Source organism: Oryza brachyantha, chromosome 5 (genome assembly GCF_000231095.2).
Source record: "Oryza brachyantha chromosome 5, ObraRS2, whole genome shotgun sequence".
NCBI lineage: Eukaryota > Viridiplantae > Streptophyta > Magnoliopsida > Poales > Poaceae > Oryza > Oryza brachyantha.
In genome coordinates, this window is record NC_023167.2 from 18,983,424 (window position 1) to 18,999,834 (window position 16,411).

The 16,411-nt window shown below is 41.5% G+C and overlaps 3 protein-coding genes across 3 annotated transcripts; 2 read left to right on the forward strand and 1 right to left on the reverse strand.

Annotated features, from left to right (window-relative positions):
- The first annotated feature begins 1,896 nt into the window (after window positions 1-1,896).
- On the forward strand, window positions 1,897-6,084 carry LOC102702098 (sugar transporter ERD6-like 4). The gene is made up of 17 exons (XM_006654741.3): window positions 1,897-2,237; window positions 2,311-2,400; window positions 2,917-2,976; window positions 3,061-3,126; window positions 3,342-3,407; window positions 3,497-3,572; window positions 3,905-3,969; window positions 4,048-4,140; window positions 4,299-4,379; window positions 4,464-4,548; window positions 4,639-4,685; window positions 4,764-4,826; window positions 4,906-4,965; window positions 5,152-5,217; window positions 5,300-5,359; window positions 5,469-5,583; window positions 5,674-6,084. The coding sequence occupies exons 1-17, from the start codon at window positions 1,935-1,937 to the stop codon at window positions 5,784-5,786; spliced, it is 1,509 nt and encodes a 502-aa protein (XP_006654804.1). The 5' UTR covers window positions 1,897-1,934; the 3' UTR covers window positions 5,787-6,084.
- Window positions 6,085-7,987: 1,903 nt separating this feature from the next.
- On the forward strand, window positions 7,988-13,031 carry LOC102710210 (sugar transporter ERD6-like 6). Its single transcript, XM_006655536.3, has 17 exons — window positions 7,988-8,459; window positions 8,565-8,654; window positions 9,393-9,452; window positions 9,532-9,597; window positions 9,799-9,864; window positions 9,969-10,044; window positions 10,329-10,393; window positions 10,477-10,569; window positions 10,649-10,729; window positions 10,817-10,901; window positions 11,399-11,445; window positions 11,514-11,576; window positions 11,665-11,724; window positions 11,897-11,962; window positions 12,056-12,115; window positions 12,242-12,356; window positions 12,479-13,031. The coding sequence occupies exons 1-17, from the start codon at window positions 8,166-8,168 to the stop codon at window positions 12,589-12,591; spliced, it is 1,500 nt and encodes a 499-aa protein (XP_006655599.2). The 5' UTR covers window positions 7,988-8,165; the 3' UTR covers window positions 12,592-13,031.
- A 1,620-nt stretch (window positions 13,032-14,651) lies between these two features.
- On the reverse strand, window positions 14,652-15,828 carry LOC121054566 (GATA transcription factor 15-like). The gene is made up of 2 exons (XM_040524683.1): window positions 15,299-15,828; window positions 14,652-15,187 (listed from the first exon to the last, which is right to left on the reverse strand). Exons 1-2 carry the CDS (start codon window positions 15,749-15,751, stop codon window positions 14,876-14,878), a joined length of 765 nt encoding a protein of 254 aa, XP_040380617.1. The 5' UTR covers window positions 15,752-15,828; the 3' UTR covers window positions 14,652-14,875.
- Window positions 15,829-16,411: the final 583 nt, after the last annotated feature.

Genomic DNA, 16,411 nt, shown 5'->3' on the forward strand with positions numbered 1-16,411 from the left:
GGAAGCGGTTCGGCCGTTCTAGTTGGGTGGGCCTGGAGGCCCATTAATCTCTTAGGTCGGCCCATCTTCGCCTTGATGGGCCGTCTATAGGCCCATAAAAGGGCCTGTCTACATTTTGGCCCAACGCCCCACCCAACACTTGCTCAATCGTGAAGCACGGAGCACATCTGCTAACAAGTGAAACCATTAGCTTCCATTAGCGATTCTTGTTTTGCCTGTCAGCAAATCCACAGGTTATTCAGTTTATCAGTGAGAAAACACATTATTCACTACAAGATCAATATTCAGTTCCACTGTGATGCAGCTCTCTCCAATGTACCTGATCAGCTGGTGTTAGCCTTATACCCTGTTATAAATAATTTGTGATTTTTTTTTACATACACGTCTTAACGATTTAAAAATAAATTTTAAAAAATAAATTGCGATTAAAAGCCCTAAAATAAATTTTAAAATTATATTTTTCGCTTATAAACGTTTGTAAGCTAAGACGGCAAACGATGCGAGGCAGATATGCGATGCGATCCTCTGTCTTCACCTGGTTACACATGTAATGGAACTGAGATAGCATCGGAATTTTTTAATTTTTATTATTTCATTAGTACTTCAACTGCAACAACTTGAACATAGTATTCCTATTTGCTCGGTGCAGATCTGGCGACCCTTTCCTTCCTGCCATCTGTGATCCGTCGGTAGCTTCATGTTTCTTGTCTGCAGTTTCTTTCTTCCAGCTGGGTTCATGCCAGCATGCTTGCCAGTTGCCACGGAAAACCATGATGCCTGCAAGCAACTGGCCATTGGCCAACGACCACAAGGCAAGCACCATATATGTACAAACAGCCAGGGCCAATCTATTCAAAAATCAAATGGGACACCTTATTAAAATTATTAGTGTGCTTAATTTTTTTATTAATTATATATTAATAATACACTAAGTATTAAATTCGAGTAGGCTCAATATACTCTGTGTCCGCCCATAAAAACAGCGTACACATTTCTTATGAACCAAAAATTAAATATTCAACTTTAAATTTGAAGTTGATTTTAGGATATTTGACCAAAGTTTATTTTCAACGTTGGTTTTTAGATCGCTAAAAATATGTATATAAAAGTTTTATTTATAAATTATTTTTTTTCTCAAAAACTAAAATTTAAATATTCAACTTTAAATTTAAAGTTGATTTTAGGGTTTTTGACCAAAGTTTATTTTTGACGTTAGTTTTAAGATCATTAAGGATATGTATATAAAAGTTTGTCGTTTGATATATTTTTTTTTCACGGTCACCCCATATCGTGCATGGCATGTTTGTTTATTGGAAGTCGAGAAAACGAGAATGACATAGAAAGAAGATAATCTCTAAAAATGTATCTGTTCAAAGATTAGACAATTTTCATATTGGCTTAAACTATGAACTGATTGTTTGTCATATTTGCAAAAAAAATACTAACATAATTTTCTAAACTTATAGTAATAGTTAATTTAATTATTTATATCTCTAAGTAGCTATTATGACACTTAAAACAATTACTATAAAATCTGATAACTTATATAAACTAAAAAACTAATAATAGATAAATAGTTACTCCGTATATAAAATCAAATAATATAGAAATCTAAAAATCTAATGAGAAATAAAAGCCACTTTTGTGGATGTATACATGTGGCCGATCAGACGAATGGCAATTCAGCATGCATACAAAAAAGGCCCACACACAACAGTTTCAGCAAGGAAGAAACTACCCTGTTTCTACTTCAGTTCAGACAAAAATCAGATCAGACTCCTGTTAAGTATCACTGGCAGTGGGCCCCACCGGGGACCAGCGAAACTGGCCAGGCACCCTCCCCATTTCAACGGAAAAAAGTTTCCACTTTTCTTCTCCTCCATTTCTCCGGTTGAGCGGAGCAACCGAGCTTGGCAAGTAGGCGAGCGGGCGCGATGAACGGCGGCGGGAGCGGGAGCGGGAGCAGGCGAGGAGGGGCCGGAGGCGATGAGAGCGGCGGCGAGCAGGACGGTGGCCTGCGGAAGCCGTTGCTGCTGAACACGGGGAGCTGGTACAGGATGGGATCGCGGTCCAGCCTCGCCGCCTCCTCCATGGCCGCCATCCGGGAGTCCCACGTCTCGGCCTTCCTCTGCACGCTCATCGTCGCCCTCGGCCCCATCCAGTTCGGCTTCACCAGCGGCTTCTCCTCCCCCACCCAGGACGCCATCATCCGCGACCTCAAGCTCTCCATCTCCGAGGTCCGTTCAAGCTGCAATCTCTGTTCTTGCATGTTGCGTTCCTTTTTAGTAAAGTTTTAGTTTTTCGCTGCAGTTCTCGGCTTTCGGCTCGCTATCCAACGTCGGCGCGATGGTTGGGGCGATTGCCAGCGGGCAGATGGCTGAGTACATTGGCCGGAAAGGGGTGAGAAATTTTTGCTTCATTTAGTCCTTATCTGTTAGGCCAGTCTGTAGCGAGACGATGAACAATTGAGAGTCATCAATGTCATTCAGTCTGGGAGTAACCGGTAAAAATGCGTTCTTTTCGGTGTCACGGGCAATATGCAATTAAAGAAAAGTGAGTGAGATTCGAATTGCTGGTCATTTCCTGTCAAGAGAAACCTGTGAAAATGTGGACCCCCAAACTTTCAGGTTTAGTTAGCTATACTATTGGGATTTGACCTTAATGGCTTAAATTTGTTTAGAGAAAAGGCTCATTGAGCCCTGCTTTTACTGAAAGCAAATGAATTAATGGCTTAATTTCGAAGTTATTGAGTTGTGTTTGTCATTGATAATTTGATATATCGATAAGAAATGTTGGTATGACAGAACATGTGTAGATGATGTTCTTATGACAAATTTTCCGTTCATACTTTAGAATCAGGAACTACAGTGAAGCTCTGTTCTTTTACTCTAATGGTCTTGCTCATTGAATTTCCAGTCATTGATGATAGCGGCAGTTCCTAACATCATTGGTTGGCTTGCCATCTCCTTTGCAAAAGTATGTGTAACATGTTTTTCAAGCTTATTTTTCTCTATTTTCTGTTTCCGATAAGTTTCGTGATTGCTGATCTTTGCTTTTCAGGACGCGTCATTTCTGTACATGGGACGTTTGCTTGAAGGTTTTGGTGTTGGTGTAATATCATACACGGTACAAACTTCATTGCATGTTTCTTTCCTGCGTAGAGTGTTGTATTGCTTTACTGCAAAATGATGAAATATTGCAAATAGATTGAGGTGCCATTACAATGAGGCAGAACGATCTATTGCAAATGAGAAGTTGTTATTTTTCTGTTGTCAGAAGAACCTTGGATTAGTTAGTAGCTACATGACTGAAACCTTGACATGTGAATCCTATGGTACCAGGTGCCAGTCTACATTGCAGAGATATCTCATCAGAACACAAGAGGAGCACTTGGCTCCGTGAACCAGGTGTGCTTATAATCAGAAGCATCTTATCTTTTGTGAGGGAATTTAGGCCTGTTTATGTTGGACTCACTATGCATTTGTTTGTTATGTAGTTGTCTGTTACCATTGGTATCTTGTTGGCCTATTTGCTAGGCATGTTTGTTCCTTGGAGGCTGCTAGCAGTGATAGGTAATGCAACTTGATATCTGATGTCTGAATGTTTTTTATTTAAAGATATATAATAAATAATAACTATTTTATAATTTGTTTCTGACAGTTTTCATTTAGCTTTTGCTATTCAGTTCAAGGATTAGTAGCAGCAGACAGTATGTTGGAAAATATGTTTAGCATTTAACAGATATCCTAGGAAAATACTATCAGTTCAGATCCTACACGATATATAGCATACACTATAGAATTGACTAGTACCTTTTGGATTTATTATTTATTGTAATTTGTATGTGCCTTATATGTCTAGACCCCAGAATCTAGTTCAAATATCTGAATTTACATGCTTGTAGGAAGCATCCCATGTACATTGTTAATACCTGGTCTATTCTTCATTCCAGAATCTCCACGGTGGCTGGTATGTTGTACACTTAAGTTAGATACTGTATCACAATTCTGAAATCTGTGATAAACAGTCTCCCACACCTATATGCAGGCAAAAATGAAAATGATGGATGATTTCGAGGCTTCTCTACAAGTTTTGAGGGGGTTTGAGACTGACATTACTGCAGAAGTCAATGATATAAAGGCAGGCAATTTTATTTCTCTTGATTAACTGACTGCAGATCATTTTCGGATTTTTGTGTGATTTCATCTTAGCAAGATTTTCTCTAACACTCAACACTTCGGAGATATATATTTCATTCATCTGGAATATTAACTTCGGTTCATATCCCTGTTATGCAGAGGGCAGTAGCATCAGCAAACAAAAGGACCACAATCAGTTTTAAAGAGTTGAACCAAAAGAAATACCGCACTCCCTTACTAGTAATTTACATTCACTTTTTGGTTCTTTTTATACCAAAATCTTTAACCATGTTTTGTAATGGTAACTATGCTTTATGTTGACAGATAGGAACTGGCCTTCTTGTACTTCAAAATCTAAGTGGAATAAACGGTATTCTGTTTTATGCAAGTAGAATATTCAGGGATGCAGGTAAGTTGCTTCTATATCTTATAGATCCTTAGTATGCCAGTGACATTTTAGTCAATTTTAGCTTGTAATTTTAACATGCAAAGATTTCAGGGTTTACAAACAGTGACTTGGCCACATGCGCCCTAGGAGCAATTCAGGTATGCAATTAGGAGGATCATCTTCTCGTCTCTATAACTTATAGTAAGTTTCTGACAGAAATCATTGGATTTGATTAGGTTCTTGCAACTGGAGTTACAACATGGTTACTAGACAGAGCTGGTCGACGGATACTCCTAATTGTAAATTCCTCTTCCCATTGAAATCACCTTTTTGTTAGTTGTCTGTAACAATAATATAGTAGATAACTTAAATTTACAGATCTCTACTGCTGGGATGACTCTAAGCCTTCTTGCAGTTGCTGTTGTATTTTTTCTCGAGGTATATTCAAATTTTTGTAGCATACTGTTGTGATTAAAAAAAACCATATGTTGCAGGCTCCTTTTGCCGGGTTGGCTTGAAGGGCTGATGGATGTCGCAGGCTCTTCAATAGCCTACATTATCACATCGACTCTTCCCCTCTTCCACAAGTTTCACTCATTATTCTCTTTTTTTAATCTGTTCCAGGGTAATACTTCACATGATTCCCACTCGTACTATATCTTAAGTATGATCTCCTTGGTTGCTCTTGTGGTATGTCTGTCAGTTAAACAATTTCTTTTGAATATTTGCTCCAAACTTCTTCCAGAAAATTTACCTTGATCACTTACTTCAGGCTTATATCATCACATTTTCCTTTGGTATGGGTGCCATTCCATGGGTTATGATGTCTGAGGTATAGTGTCTAGCCTACATATCTGGCATTTTGGTGCAAACATCTGAGTTCTACAACACAGGCGTCAACTTAAGCAGTCTAAATATTTCAATTCAATTGTTTGTTTTAGATCCTTCCGGTTAGCATCAAGAGTCTTGGGGGAAGTTTTGCAACACTTGCCAACATGCTTACATCCTGGGCAATAACAATGACAGCAAATTTGTTACTCAGCTGGAGTGCTGGAGGTTTGTACTTCTTAACTCCTCTCTTAGCGAGAATATAATTCTGAAATTATTTATCTGACGAAATTTACCATTTTATTTGAATTTCAACAGGGACCTTTTTGTCCTACATGATTGTGAGTGCTTTCACTCTCGTGTTTGTCATCCTTTGGGTGCCAGAGACGAAGGGAAGAACCCTGGAGGAGATACAGTTTTCGTTTCGCTGAGTTTTGTGTTTCTCGTTGCATCCTGTGGTTACTCCAGTTGAGTATAAGGAAAGGATTTACAGATTTACTTGTACAATCAGGAACCTTGGATTTTCTTTTACCAAGAAATTACTGGTTGAAGGCCAATAATTTTTTTTTCTGTTTATCTTTTGTATATTCCTGTGCAATATTAATTCAGTTATGTCCAGCTGGCTTGTAAATGCTAGTGTAGTGGCTCAAATCAAATTGCTCTCTTCTTGTGTCCACATTACTGCTATTTGAATCCCTACTGCTTTGAAGATATTTTTCAATATTTCTACTTATTTGGCAGTTATCACCTTCGTCAGAAATTTAGAGTTCAGAGGCATTTACAAGATGCAGATTTCTTCCCTTTTTTCAGTTGAGAAACAGGTTAATCAATTCTGTTTAACAAAACACTTCATTTATTTTTACCATACTTTCTGTAGGAATTCCTAGATCAAACAGACATCAGCTTTCTGCAAGTTAGAGGTGAATGATTCCCCCATTAAAGAAGTGCATATGTTGTTACTGGCTATATCTCTGTCATTGCATGAAACAGATTTATGCCTTTTTGGCCGGTGATGCATCCCTATCATATCAAAGCTGCGAATAGGAATGTTGCCATGATCTGCACATGTCTCTTGGCAGTTTATCTGGCAAACTGAACATGCTTCTTTGTTTCAGCAGGGAGCATCATGATATTATAGTGTCCACGAGAAGCACGGCAGCCAGATCACCCCAGAAAATGCTGCCCGTGTGACGTGGCTTTGAGCAAGCAAGTAGTCAGCTACTTCCTACTTGACCACGAGGTTGGCACTTGGCACCGGACACACCATCGTATTCCCCCACTAGACTACGGTTTCTGTACTATCCAATTCCAATTATACATCTGAATTTTTGTTTATGGAATTTTGTTCGATTACGCGTAATGGCGGATCCAGGTTGCAAACAATGAGGGGATGTTTATCTTCACCTCCCCCCCCCCCCCCCCCCACACTCTCCTATCTTTCATGGGTATCCAGGGCTAGATCTCTCGCAATAATCCCCACGCTAGATCCATCCCTAATTCTACAAAATAAGAACATCTAAGAGAATAATTAAATGACTTTTTTTACCAAATTGTAACAATTATATTAAAAAATAATCTTCAAACGACTACTCATATGACTTTGCCATGACATATGAATGACTAGATTTGTTTGAGTTTCTAAATTTTGGATATTTGTAACTATCAATTAGGATTTGAAGAGTGATAATGGAGAGTCCGTTGATGTGCGCTTTAGGTTTGGTATAGAATTTTTCACACAAATGACTAAATTGATATTTAGAAAGACAAATTTTTACTATGCTCTTAAAGATGCGAGCGTAACATATTCACCCAGCTAAAAATGATAGATTTGGCACTGGTATTTATATGACTAATTATTTTTTTCATTATTGATGATATATTCGATGATAGTAATTAACCAAATATTAGTAGTGACTCTGTCAATATTAAGATATATCGGCTCATTTTTTACATGTGTGTTTATAGGGTTGATTACACGCCTATAAACATATTTGTGGTCTGTTTCAAAAATTTCGTTGGATTTCCAAAGGAGGGGGTGGTCCGTTTCAAAAATATTGCTGAATTTACCCCGGGGGGGGGGGGGGGGGGGGCGTGATGACGCCCCTTTCGCGGGTCACCGTCCATTCGGTAAATGCTTTGATTGTCGTCGCGATCTTATCCAGCTATCTCCTGAAAATGATGACGGGGATAATCCTAATGAGGAGGAGCACAAGAAATTAAAAACATCATACGTCGTTGTCTGGACATGCTGTGCACACTACTACGAGCACGAGAACATTTACATTTAATACCTTTTCTCTTCGTGCATATACGATTACCTTTTCTAGTATATAATAAAATAAATAAAATAAAATGAGCGGTGAATATTTAAATAATCTCCAGTTCACCACCCTTAGAAATAACATTTAATAATTTCTTATACTATACTATCTTATCTAGTCCTATCCACATTAGCTACAATAGCGGCGGCGAAAAAAAATAAATTGCCATTTTCCCCTAAGCTCGGACTAAGCGAAAATTCAATTCCCTCTAACAGTGTATGACAGGTGGGGCCACGTCCAGCCGGTCAAGAGGGGAGACAGGTAAACAGACGGACAGGCGACCTCACCCCACTCTCTCCCGATTACAACGGCAAACGAGAGGGGTCGCGTCTCCTCCTCCTCCTCCTCCTCCTCCTCCGAGATCCTCTCTCTCTCTCCTCTCGCCTCGCGCCTCGAGAATCCAACCACCTTGCCGGCGGCGAGGTCCCGGTCGAGGGGGGCACGTATACGAGCGGCGCGCGTGCGTCGGTCGGGCGGTCGGGCGGCGCGATGAATAGGGGCGGCGGAGGTGGCGACGAGAGCGGCAGCGACCATGACATCGGCGGCGGGATGCGGAAGCCGCTGCTGATGCACACGGGGAGCTGGTACAGGATGGGGTCGAGGCAGGGCAGCCTCACCGGGGCCGGGACCTCCTCCATGGCCATGCTGCGGGAGTCCCACGTCTCGGCCTTCCTCTGCACGCTCATCGTCGCGCTCGGCCCCATCCAGTTCGGCTTCACGGGAGGGTTCTCCTCCCCGACCCAGGACGCCATCATCCGCGACCTCAACCTCTCCCTCTCCGAGGTGCGTGCCCGTGCTCCTGCGCCCATATGCGCTCCGCCCCCCCCCCCCCCCCCCCTCCTCGCTTTTGCGCTTCATTGTGCCTCTAATCTGGACGATGTGCTGCAGTTCTCGGTGTTCGGCTCGCTGTCCAACGTCGGCGCCATGGTCGGAGCCATCGCCAGCGGCCAGATGGCCGAGTACATTGGGCGCAAAGGGGTGAGAAATTTTTTGCTTCTTTTGGTACTCATGCAGTTTTTAGCTGCGCTTTCGTTGGGTGACCAGTCTCTATCTCGAGGATAATTTTGGTTTGTCAAAGTCACTGTACTGTGATAGTTATTTTGTAGTTAATGAAAAATAAATACATTCTATAAGGTATAATACAAATATTTCGAAAAACGGATTGGAGGTTTCGAAAATCAAATGCTGATCATGTGTTGTCAATTGCCTATCGAGTTAAGTAGGATAGTTGCATTGGGGCTTGACTTCTGTGGCTGTTGCCTGTTCACGAGTTTACTAGTTGGCTAGTTGCGTGCTTCTGTTTCTAGTCGCTATGGCACTAAAGAAATTGGTAGGCAAAAACGTACGGATGATGTATTTTCCTTCATGTTTGGGCGTGTTTTGCAGTAGGTAGTTATACTTGTGGTTCAGAGTGTGGAGAAGTGGGTGGCTATCATTTGGCTGTTATTTGCAAACAAAAAATAAACTGTGAATAAAATTTTTATATACATGTTCTTAGCGATACAAAACTGAAAAATAAACTATGATAAAAGACCCCAAAATCAAATCCAAATTTAATGTTGAAAGTTTAAATTTTGGCTTATAAGCATAAGTAGAATCGAAAAGAGGAGACTGGTAATTTGTTCTGTCTTATTTTGTTAACATGATTGCCATAGTCAATTGTACTCATTGGTCTACTCTTTTATGCTAATGGGTTTGCTAACTGATTTTTTCCAGTCATTGATGATTGCTGCAATTCCAAACATCATTGGTTGGCTTGCCATCTCCTTTGCAAAAGTATGACTTACATGGGTTCAGAACCTTACTTTCATCGCCTTGCTACTTTATATAATGCAAGCTAATAATTGCTTTATAGGACTCGTCCTTTTTATACATGGGACGGTTACTCGAGGGGTTCGGTGTTGGTGTCATCTCTTATACAGTATGTACGAAAAAACTCCTGCCTGAATTTTATGTATATAGAATGTTAATGCACAGAAATTTTGAGTACTTATTTTGTCAGTGTTCAGGGAAGGAAATAAAGGAGAAAGAACAACTGAAATGTCGATATTTTGGAGGAAAAACTCTCCATTGCCAGCTATTTACAAGACTGACTCTTTATCTGTGAATTATGTCATTACAGGTGCCAGTATACATAGCAGAAATATCACCTCAAAACATGAGAGGAGCTCTTGGCTCTGTGAATCAAGTAATATAATCCTTTTGTAACACAAAGGCAGTTGTTTTTTCTATATTTAAGGCATAATTTGTCTTGCTTATTTCAAGGCCCTTATGTGATTGCTTATTACACAGTTATCTGTAACCATTGGCATATTGTTGGCATATTTGCTTGGCATGTTTGTTCCTTGGAGACTGCTTGCAGTGATAGGTAATTTGATTAATGTGATTTTTTTCCTTGTATCCTTTTGCTGCCCGCTTACCAATATTACAGTTCACAAGTTCCGTGACAGCAAATAGTATGCTGGCAAACATAGCTAGAATCCCACAGAATTGTGTGCATATTTTCGTTAAACTCATAGATGAAATGTTTGTCATTTTCAATAACCAGTGTACATCCTTTTCACAAGTAAACTATACATGCTTTACTAATATTTTGGATGTTATATATGTCTATTAGAACTTGAATGTTTTCTTATTCAAATCTCTGTGTAGGGATCTTGCCTTGCACTGTGTTGATACCTGGCCTATTCTTCATCCCAGAATCTCCAAGATGGCTGGTATGTATATGAAAAAACTCGATATATAATTGCATCATCTGAATTTTTATTTACGGCCATCTTTTGGTCTCTATAATGTCTAGGCAAAGATGAACATGATGGAGGATTTTGAGACTTCTTTACAAGTTCTGAGGGGATTTGAAACTGACATCACATCAGAAGTGAATGATATAAAGGTAAGCACTTGTTATAACATTGGGAACATTGATATATGCACCATAAGCTTCTGGATATAACAACATCGTTTTTATGCAGAGAGCAGTAGCATCAGCAAACAAAAGGACAACAATCCGTTTTCAAGAGTTAAACCAGAAGAAATACCGCACACCCCTAATAGTAAAACTCCTTAATTTTTTTGGTTTACTCTGTACCACATTTAACAACTAAAATATATAATTGGTACTTTGCTTTTAACTATGGCAGTTAGGAATTGGCCTACTTGTACTGCAACAGCTAAGTGGAATCAACGGAATATTGTTTTATGCAGGTAGCATCTTCAAAGCTGCAGGTAAGTTGTGTGGTATTTCCTATTTTGCAAGTAAACCTTTTTATTACTCCCTCCGTTTCAGGTTATAAGATGTTTTGGTTTTCCTTAAATTCATCTATTAACCAACGTATATGTTATATATATGTGTGTGTATCCAGATTCATTAGTATCCATATGAATCTAAGGAAATCCAAAACATCTTATAACCTGAAATGGAGGTAATACATTCGTTAGGGCTTTAGGCATAGTAAGTTGTAGGCATGACATTTTGGATATTACCAACCTAAGCTAGAACAGTAGACTATTTGCTGAATTACCAGCAGTATAATCATTTGTTCATCAAACTTCAGTCTAGAAGGAATAGCATACTAGATTTCAAAGTACTAAAATTGGGACAGCTGACCTGATACTGATAGGATCTCTAATAGGTTATACCCAGCTGTAATTTCCTTCATCTCTCTGTTTATAGTGATCTTGTAGTCAATTTAGCTTATATTTAACGCATAAAATTTCTTCAGGTCTCACAAACAGTGACATGGCTACATGTGCACTTGGTGCTATTCAGGTGTGCAACTATAAAACTTCGTGTCTCTATGCAATCTATATTAAGTTTCTCATGGCATTTGTCATCAGGTTCTTGCTACTGGAGTTACAACCTGGTTATTAGACCGAGCTGGCCGACGAATCCTCCTCATCGTAATTTTCTCTTCCCCTGAAAGTACTGCGCAACATGCTAGTTGTCTGCACTCTGTGACCATAACGTAGTTCTCACTTTAACTTCTAGATCTCTTCTATTGGGATGACTCTGAGCCTCCTTGCAGTTGCTGTTGTATTTTTCTTAAAGGTATATTCAGATTCTCCGTGGCATATGGTTCTGATAAATGGAGAAGATAACAATTCATTTACTGTACCATATGCAATAGTCTACAATTGCTTATGAATGTTGCAATATACCACAGGCTTCCTATGTCAATCCACTTAATAGTTACCTACTGTTACTGCTTTATTTATTTCAGGATAGTGTTTCACAAGATTCTCATATGTACTACAACTTAAGTATGATCTCCTTGGTTGCTCTTGTGGTATGTCCCTCAGATTTCTTTCTTTGAAAATGTGCATCACATTCACAAATATGGAATCTGCGCCAGAAATACTAACTCGTACACCTCATTTAGGCTTATGTAGTTGCCTTCTCCTTCGGTATGGGTGCCATTCCATGGATCATAATGTCAGAGGTATAGCTTCATGGCTCATAATCATATGCTCTTGGGATGTAATTGAAGAGCATTCACGTGGCTATGTTTTTTGGAGAATCTATCAGATGGTCTGAACACCCACCTCCAACCTTTGTGCATTTTCAGATTCTCCCGGTTAGTATCAAGAGTCTTGCAGGAAGCTTTGCGACACTTGCCAACTGGCTTACATCGTTTGCAATAACAATGACAGCGAACTTAATGCTTAGTTGGAGTGCTGGAGGTACATCTAATCATATAATCACTCTTTCCTAGACTAGGACTGTTCTTTAATGTTGAGCGAAACTAGTAGAATTCTAAACATCCTCAACCTGATGCTCATCATATCTGTTTGAATATCAACAGGGACATTTTTGTCCTACATGATCGTGAGTGCTTTCACCCTTGTGTTCGTCATCCTTGGGGTGCCAGAGACAAAGGGAAGAACTCTTGAAGAGATACAATGGTCGTTCCGCTGAGCTCTGTGGTCTGTAAAATACTTGTTATTTTGCAAGCACAAAGGCAAGGATTGATTTGCACATTTGCAAATGTTTTTTTTTTCCAAGTCAAGTATACCAGGCAAAAGCAAATTATTCATTCTGTTCATATTCTTGTACAATATTGTTACACGAATTCCAATTCGACTAGCGAAGTCTTATGCAGTGACTCTCGTCCTAATCGCTGTACTATTATTTTTTTATATTCTTGAGCGCTGGATGACCAATGTAAAATTTATTACATTCTCAGGCATTCTTCAAGCCTGCCTGCAAAGAATCTTATGCACCTGTATTTTCCAGATGGAACTATCGAGCTGTATTTATTTTAACACCATTTTACCTGACTGCCTCTGCAAAGCAATTGCTAAATGATTGTATTAATGCCACCATTGAGTAACAAGCATGTACTATTTCTGAACGCTCACAGGTGCCATTTTGGTTATTACTCACTTTGTTTCATGTTATCATAGATTTATTATGAACAAATGATATGTTTGATATGCACATTCAGGTTTATTAGTACATCTTAACCTCAAATGAAGATAATAGTTTCTATTGTATCATGTCTGTTAATGTTCAATCTAGAGCCAATAATGCCCTTGAATTTTATTATTTACAGGACTATATACCCTGGCTGACTGGCTGTAAGTTGAATTTTATTAATGAATGCAGTTGTCGGTAAAGTTAGAAAGCCTGGGCCTGGGGTTACTTGGTACCCGGGTTATTACTTGTCATAGGTATTCGGCACTCTCTCATCTCCGCTTATTCTTTCTAATTTAGTGGACTATTTTTTATTGGCAATAGAACTTTAAATCAACAGTCGAGATTATTCTACTGATGTTAATACTGCTAATAGAATAATATCAGTAGAGAGCACTATAATCAAACACTCAAACTTGATGCACTTAATACTTGTTTTTTTTAAAATTTTATTACGTGATATTGGGATGAGCTTGGGTTAGCTCATTGCAATTTAGAGTTGACTCTAATTAAACTTGATAAACAAAATTGCAACTTAGTTGAACTAGAGATGACCGAGGTTTACCCGTTTGTCGACCCATGTCTATCCCTAACCCGATTCATAAGAAAACAATGTTCCGTTTCTCCTCTGAGAAGTCTGAAATCTCTGAATAGCCTGTGCTGAATTCGTCCAAACAAGCTAAATAACCTCTGCTGAGTCAGTAGTATTTTCAAGTCATGGATCGATAGCAAGTTGGTAACTGGTACAAGTGGTCCTGAGTACATCAGAATATAAACACACTGATCTGATCTACTACATATGGATGCTTAACATTGTCAGAGCATTTACATGTCAAAGGTTCCTAGTCCTGTGTCTCCCTAGTTTCAGCTGGCCTTAACATGCTCCATGTCTTCTACTGATAAGTACTGCTTTGGACAAGCATCTTCTTCACTTGTAACAGTAGAAATGTTCCTGCATTGAAAGGAAGGTCTCCGACGAACTTCAGTGATCAGTCAGCTCGGCCTAGGCGGGCCTCCCATCGCGAGAACTGGGCCCAATCAAGTTTGGACATCTCGGTCCAATCCATGGTAGGCCAATCAATATTATGTTGTTCATTTTCCCCTGGTCCAGAACAAGATTATGGTTTGGAATTGCGATACCACATGGCATTTTAACCATATTTTAAATTGGGTCCGTCTAGTGATCAAATGTTTGAAAATTTTAATTCTATTAATCAAATCTGGTCACTGTCGTTAGATGATAATTTGAAGATATACACGCAAGTCAAAAATCTCATACACGTTCTTCTCCTAGCCTCCGAATACATGCATTGCACGTATATTTAACAAAAGAATAAAAAATCAAACGTTTGATCAATAGCAAAAAGTGTTTTAAATAATCTAGAACTCAAATCGGATCCTGTAGGCCTCGGAGCAAAAGAGAACCCTCATGTGGGTCCCAAAATATATACGCACAGCACAGCCGTTTGAATGATTGATGGATGGTACTATCTCACAGCTCAAAAGTGCATATATCTCTCCACACACATATATATCCATTGGCCTTTTGGATGAAACGATGAGCGATGATTAGTGCACAGTGGAAAGTACTGTTAGTTAAATCACAAAAGAAATATAAAGAACAAATTGGCACGCGAGCTATAGGAATTATGCTGCTGCTGGTAACTAATGCTGGGGCTTAGCTTAATTAATCTCAAGTCCAAGCTAAGCTTTGCTTGATCGATCTCATTGCTTAACCGACTAAACTGATCAAAAATTAGTCTAGGTTTCTAGCTAGCTACAGTAGCTAATAGTATTGGAACAGGCCGGGCCGCTCGCCGACGGCGAACGCCGGCGAGGAGGGCATCATGTTGAGCCGCCACGACAGGCAGGGCCCGTCGTCCGCCGCGTCGACGATGTCGCCGAACATTGCGTAGGACGCCGACTTCGCCGCGGCGGCCTGGCCGTAGCATCCCCACTGCGGCGACGGCGCCGGCGGCTGCCGCGGGTAGCAGTACGCGTACCCGGCCCCGGTGTCCAGCGGCGGCGCCGGCGCCACCGCCGCCGCCGCGCGCCTCTCCTCCTTCTTGTACCGGATCCCGCACGCGTTGCACAGCGACTGCAATGGAAGCAAACCCAGAGGAATATTCATGCGGCGAGACGCGTCAGTTTCGTAGCGCTTGTATTTGCACGGACAGATTAATGGTGGTTGCACGGCGTGCGCACGTACCTTGGGTCCTCTTGGCCCATTCCGCCAGAGCGGCGTCGACGTCGTGTCGCAGTTGGCGCACCGGCGAGGCAGGCGGCCGGCGGGGGCCTCCTTGCAGGAAGCCGCGCCGGCGCCGCCGCCGTCCTGCTTGCCGCCGGAGCGCGCCGACGGCAGCCCGCCGCCCACCGGCGGTGTCGTCGTCGCGTGGGCGTACGCGCCCGCCTCCGCGCGCCGCGTGGACGGCGTCCCGAGCGACAGCGTGCAGTCCACCGCCCCGCCGCCGCCGCCATACGGCGACAGCCGCCGGCTCTCCTCCTCCGCCGCGGCGGCGCCGCACTGCCGGTAGTAGTACTGTCCCCCCGCCACGGGGAACAGCAGCGAGAATGCCGACGCGGCGGCGGCGGCGCCACCGCACCCGCCGCCGCAGCTGCCGTACAGCATCCCGCACGTGCACGGCGCCAGCTCCTGCAGCATCTCAACCTCCCCCACCTACAACCACAAGCTACTACAGTCTCGAGCTGCAGTACAGGCTGGCTAGCTAGCAATGGCCGCCGGTGTGGATCGCTCGCCGGCGGCACGCACGCATCGATCGAGGCGGGCGGCCGGTGTCGGTTCTTGGTAGGATCGCGGGCGGTGGCGTCGTGGCTCACATGTGACTGAGCGGCAACTTATTATAGCGAGGATTCGGTTGGCGTTTTGCGGCGGGTGGTCGACGAGATTTTGGTCCCGGGGGCGCGCCGGCGCGGGGAGCGATGCGATGGCATGTCTGTGTGGGTGGCGGTGTGCGTGTGCGTGTCTTGACGTAACGCATGCATTGCAGAGGACGTGGACGTGGTCAAGGGAGGCGGTCAAAAGAGACGGCACGTGAAACGGGGAACAGTCTCCCACGCAGCTCGCTCTCCCCCGGGGATGTTTAATCATATTCTTTTGATTGTCTTTTCTTTTTTCTCCTTTGGATTATTTATCGGCTTTTCCACGTGCTTTAAGCTGTTAAATACTAGACCGTTTGTTTTATTCAAAAATTTAGAAAAAATAATAAGTCATGTTTAAAGTTCTTTTGATAATAAAGTACGTCACAAGCAAAATAAATGATATTTCTATAATTTTTTAATAGGACAAATGATCAAATATTAC

What these genes read in the sequence shown, in the direction of transcription:
- LOC121054566 (XM_040524683.1), bottom strand. Translation starts at nt 15,751, where the DNA reads ATGCTGCAGGAGCTGGCGCCGTGCACGTGCGGGATGCTGTACGGCAGC. An exon ending in ATGGGCCAAGAGGACCCAAG is followed by an intron (nt 15,188 to 15,298) that starts GTACGTGCGCAC and finishes CTTCCATTGCAG; the next exon opens with TCGCTGTGCAACGCGTGCGG.
- LOC102702098 (XM_006654741.3), top strand. Translation starts at nt 1,935, where the DNA reads ATGAACGGCGGCGGGAGCGGGAGCGGGAGCAGGCGAGGAGGGGCCGGA. An exon ending in AGTACATTGGCCGGAAAGGG is followed by an intron (nt 2,401 to 2,916) that starts GTGAGAAATTTT and finishes TTGAATTTCCAG; the next exon opens with TCATTGATGATAGCGGCAGT. An exon ending in TCTCCTTGGTTGCTCTTGTG is followed by an intron (nt 5,218 to 5,299) that starts GTATGTCTGTCA and finishes CACTTACTTCAG; the next exon opens with GCTTATATCATCACATTTTC.
- LOC102710210 (XM_006655536.3), top strand. Translation starts at nt 8,166, where the DNA reads ATGAATAGGGGCGGCGGAGGTGGCGACGAGAGCGGCAGCGACCATGAC. An exon ending in AGTACATTGGGCGCAAAGGG is followed by an intron (nt 8,655 to 9,392) that starts GTGAGAAATTTT and finishes GATTTTTTCCAG; the next exon opens with TCATTGATGATTGCTGCAAT. An exon ending in CTCTTGGCTCTGTGAATCAA is followed by an intron (nt 9,865 to 9,968) that starts GTAATATAATCC and finishes CTTATTACACAG; the next exon opens with TTATCTGTAACCATTGGCAT.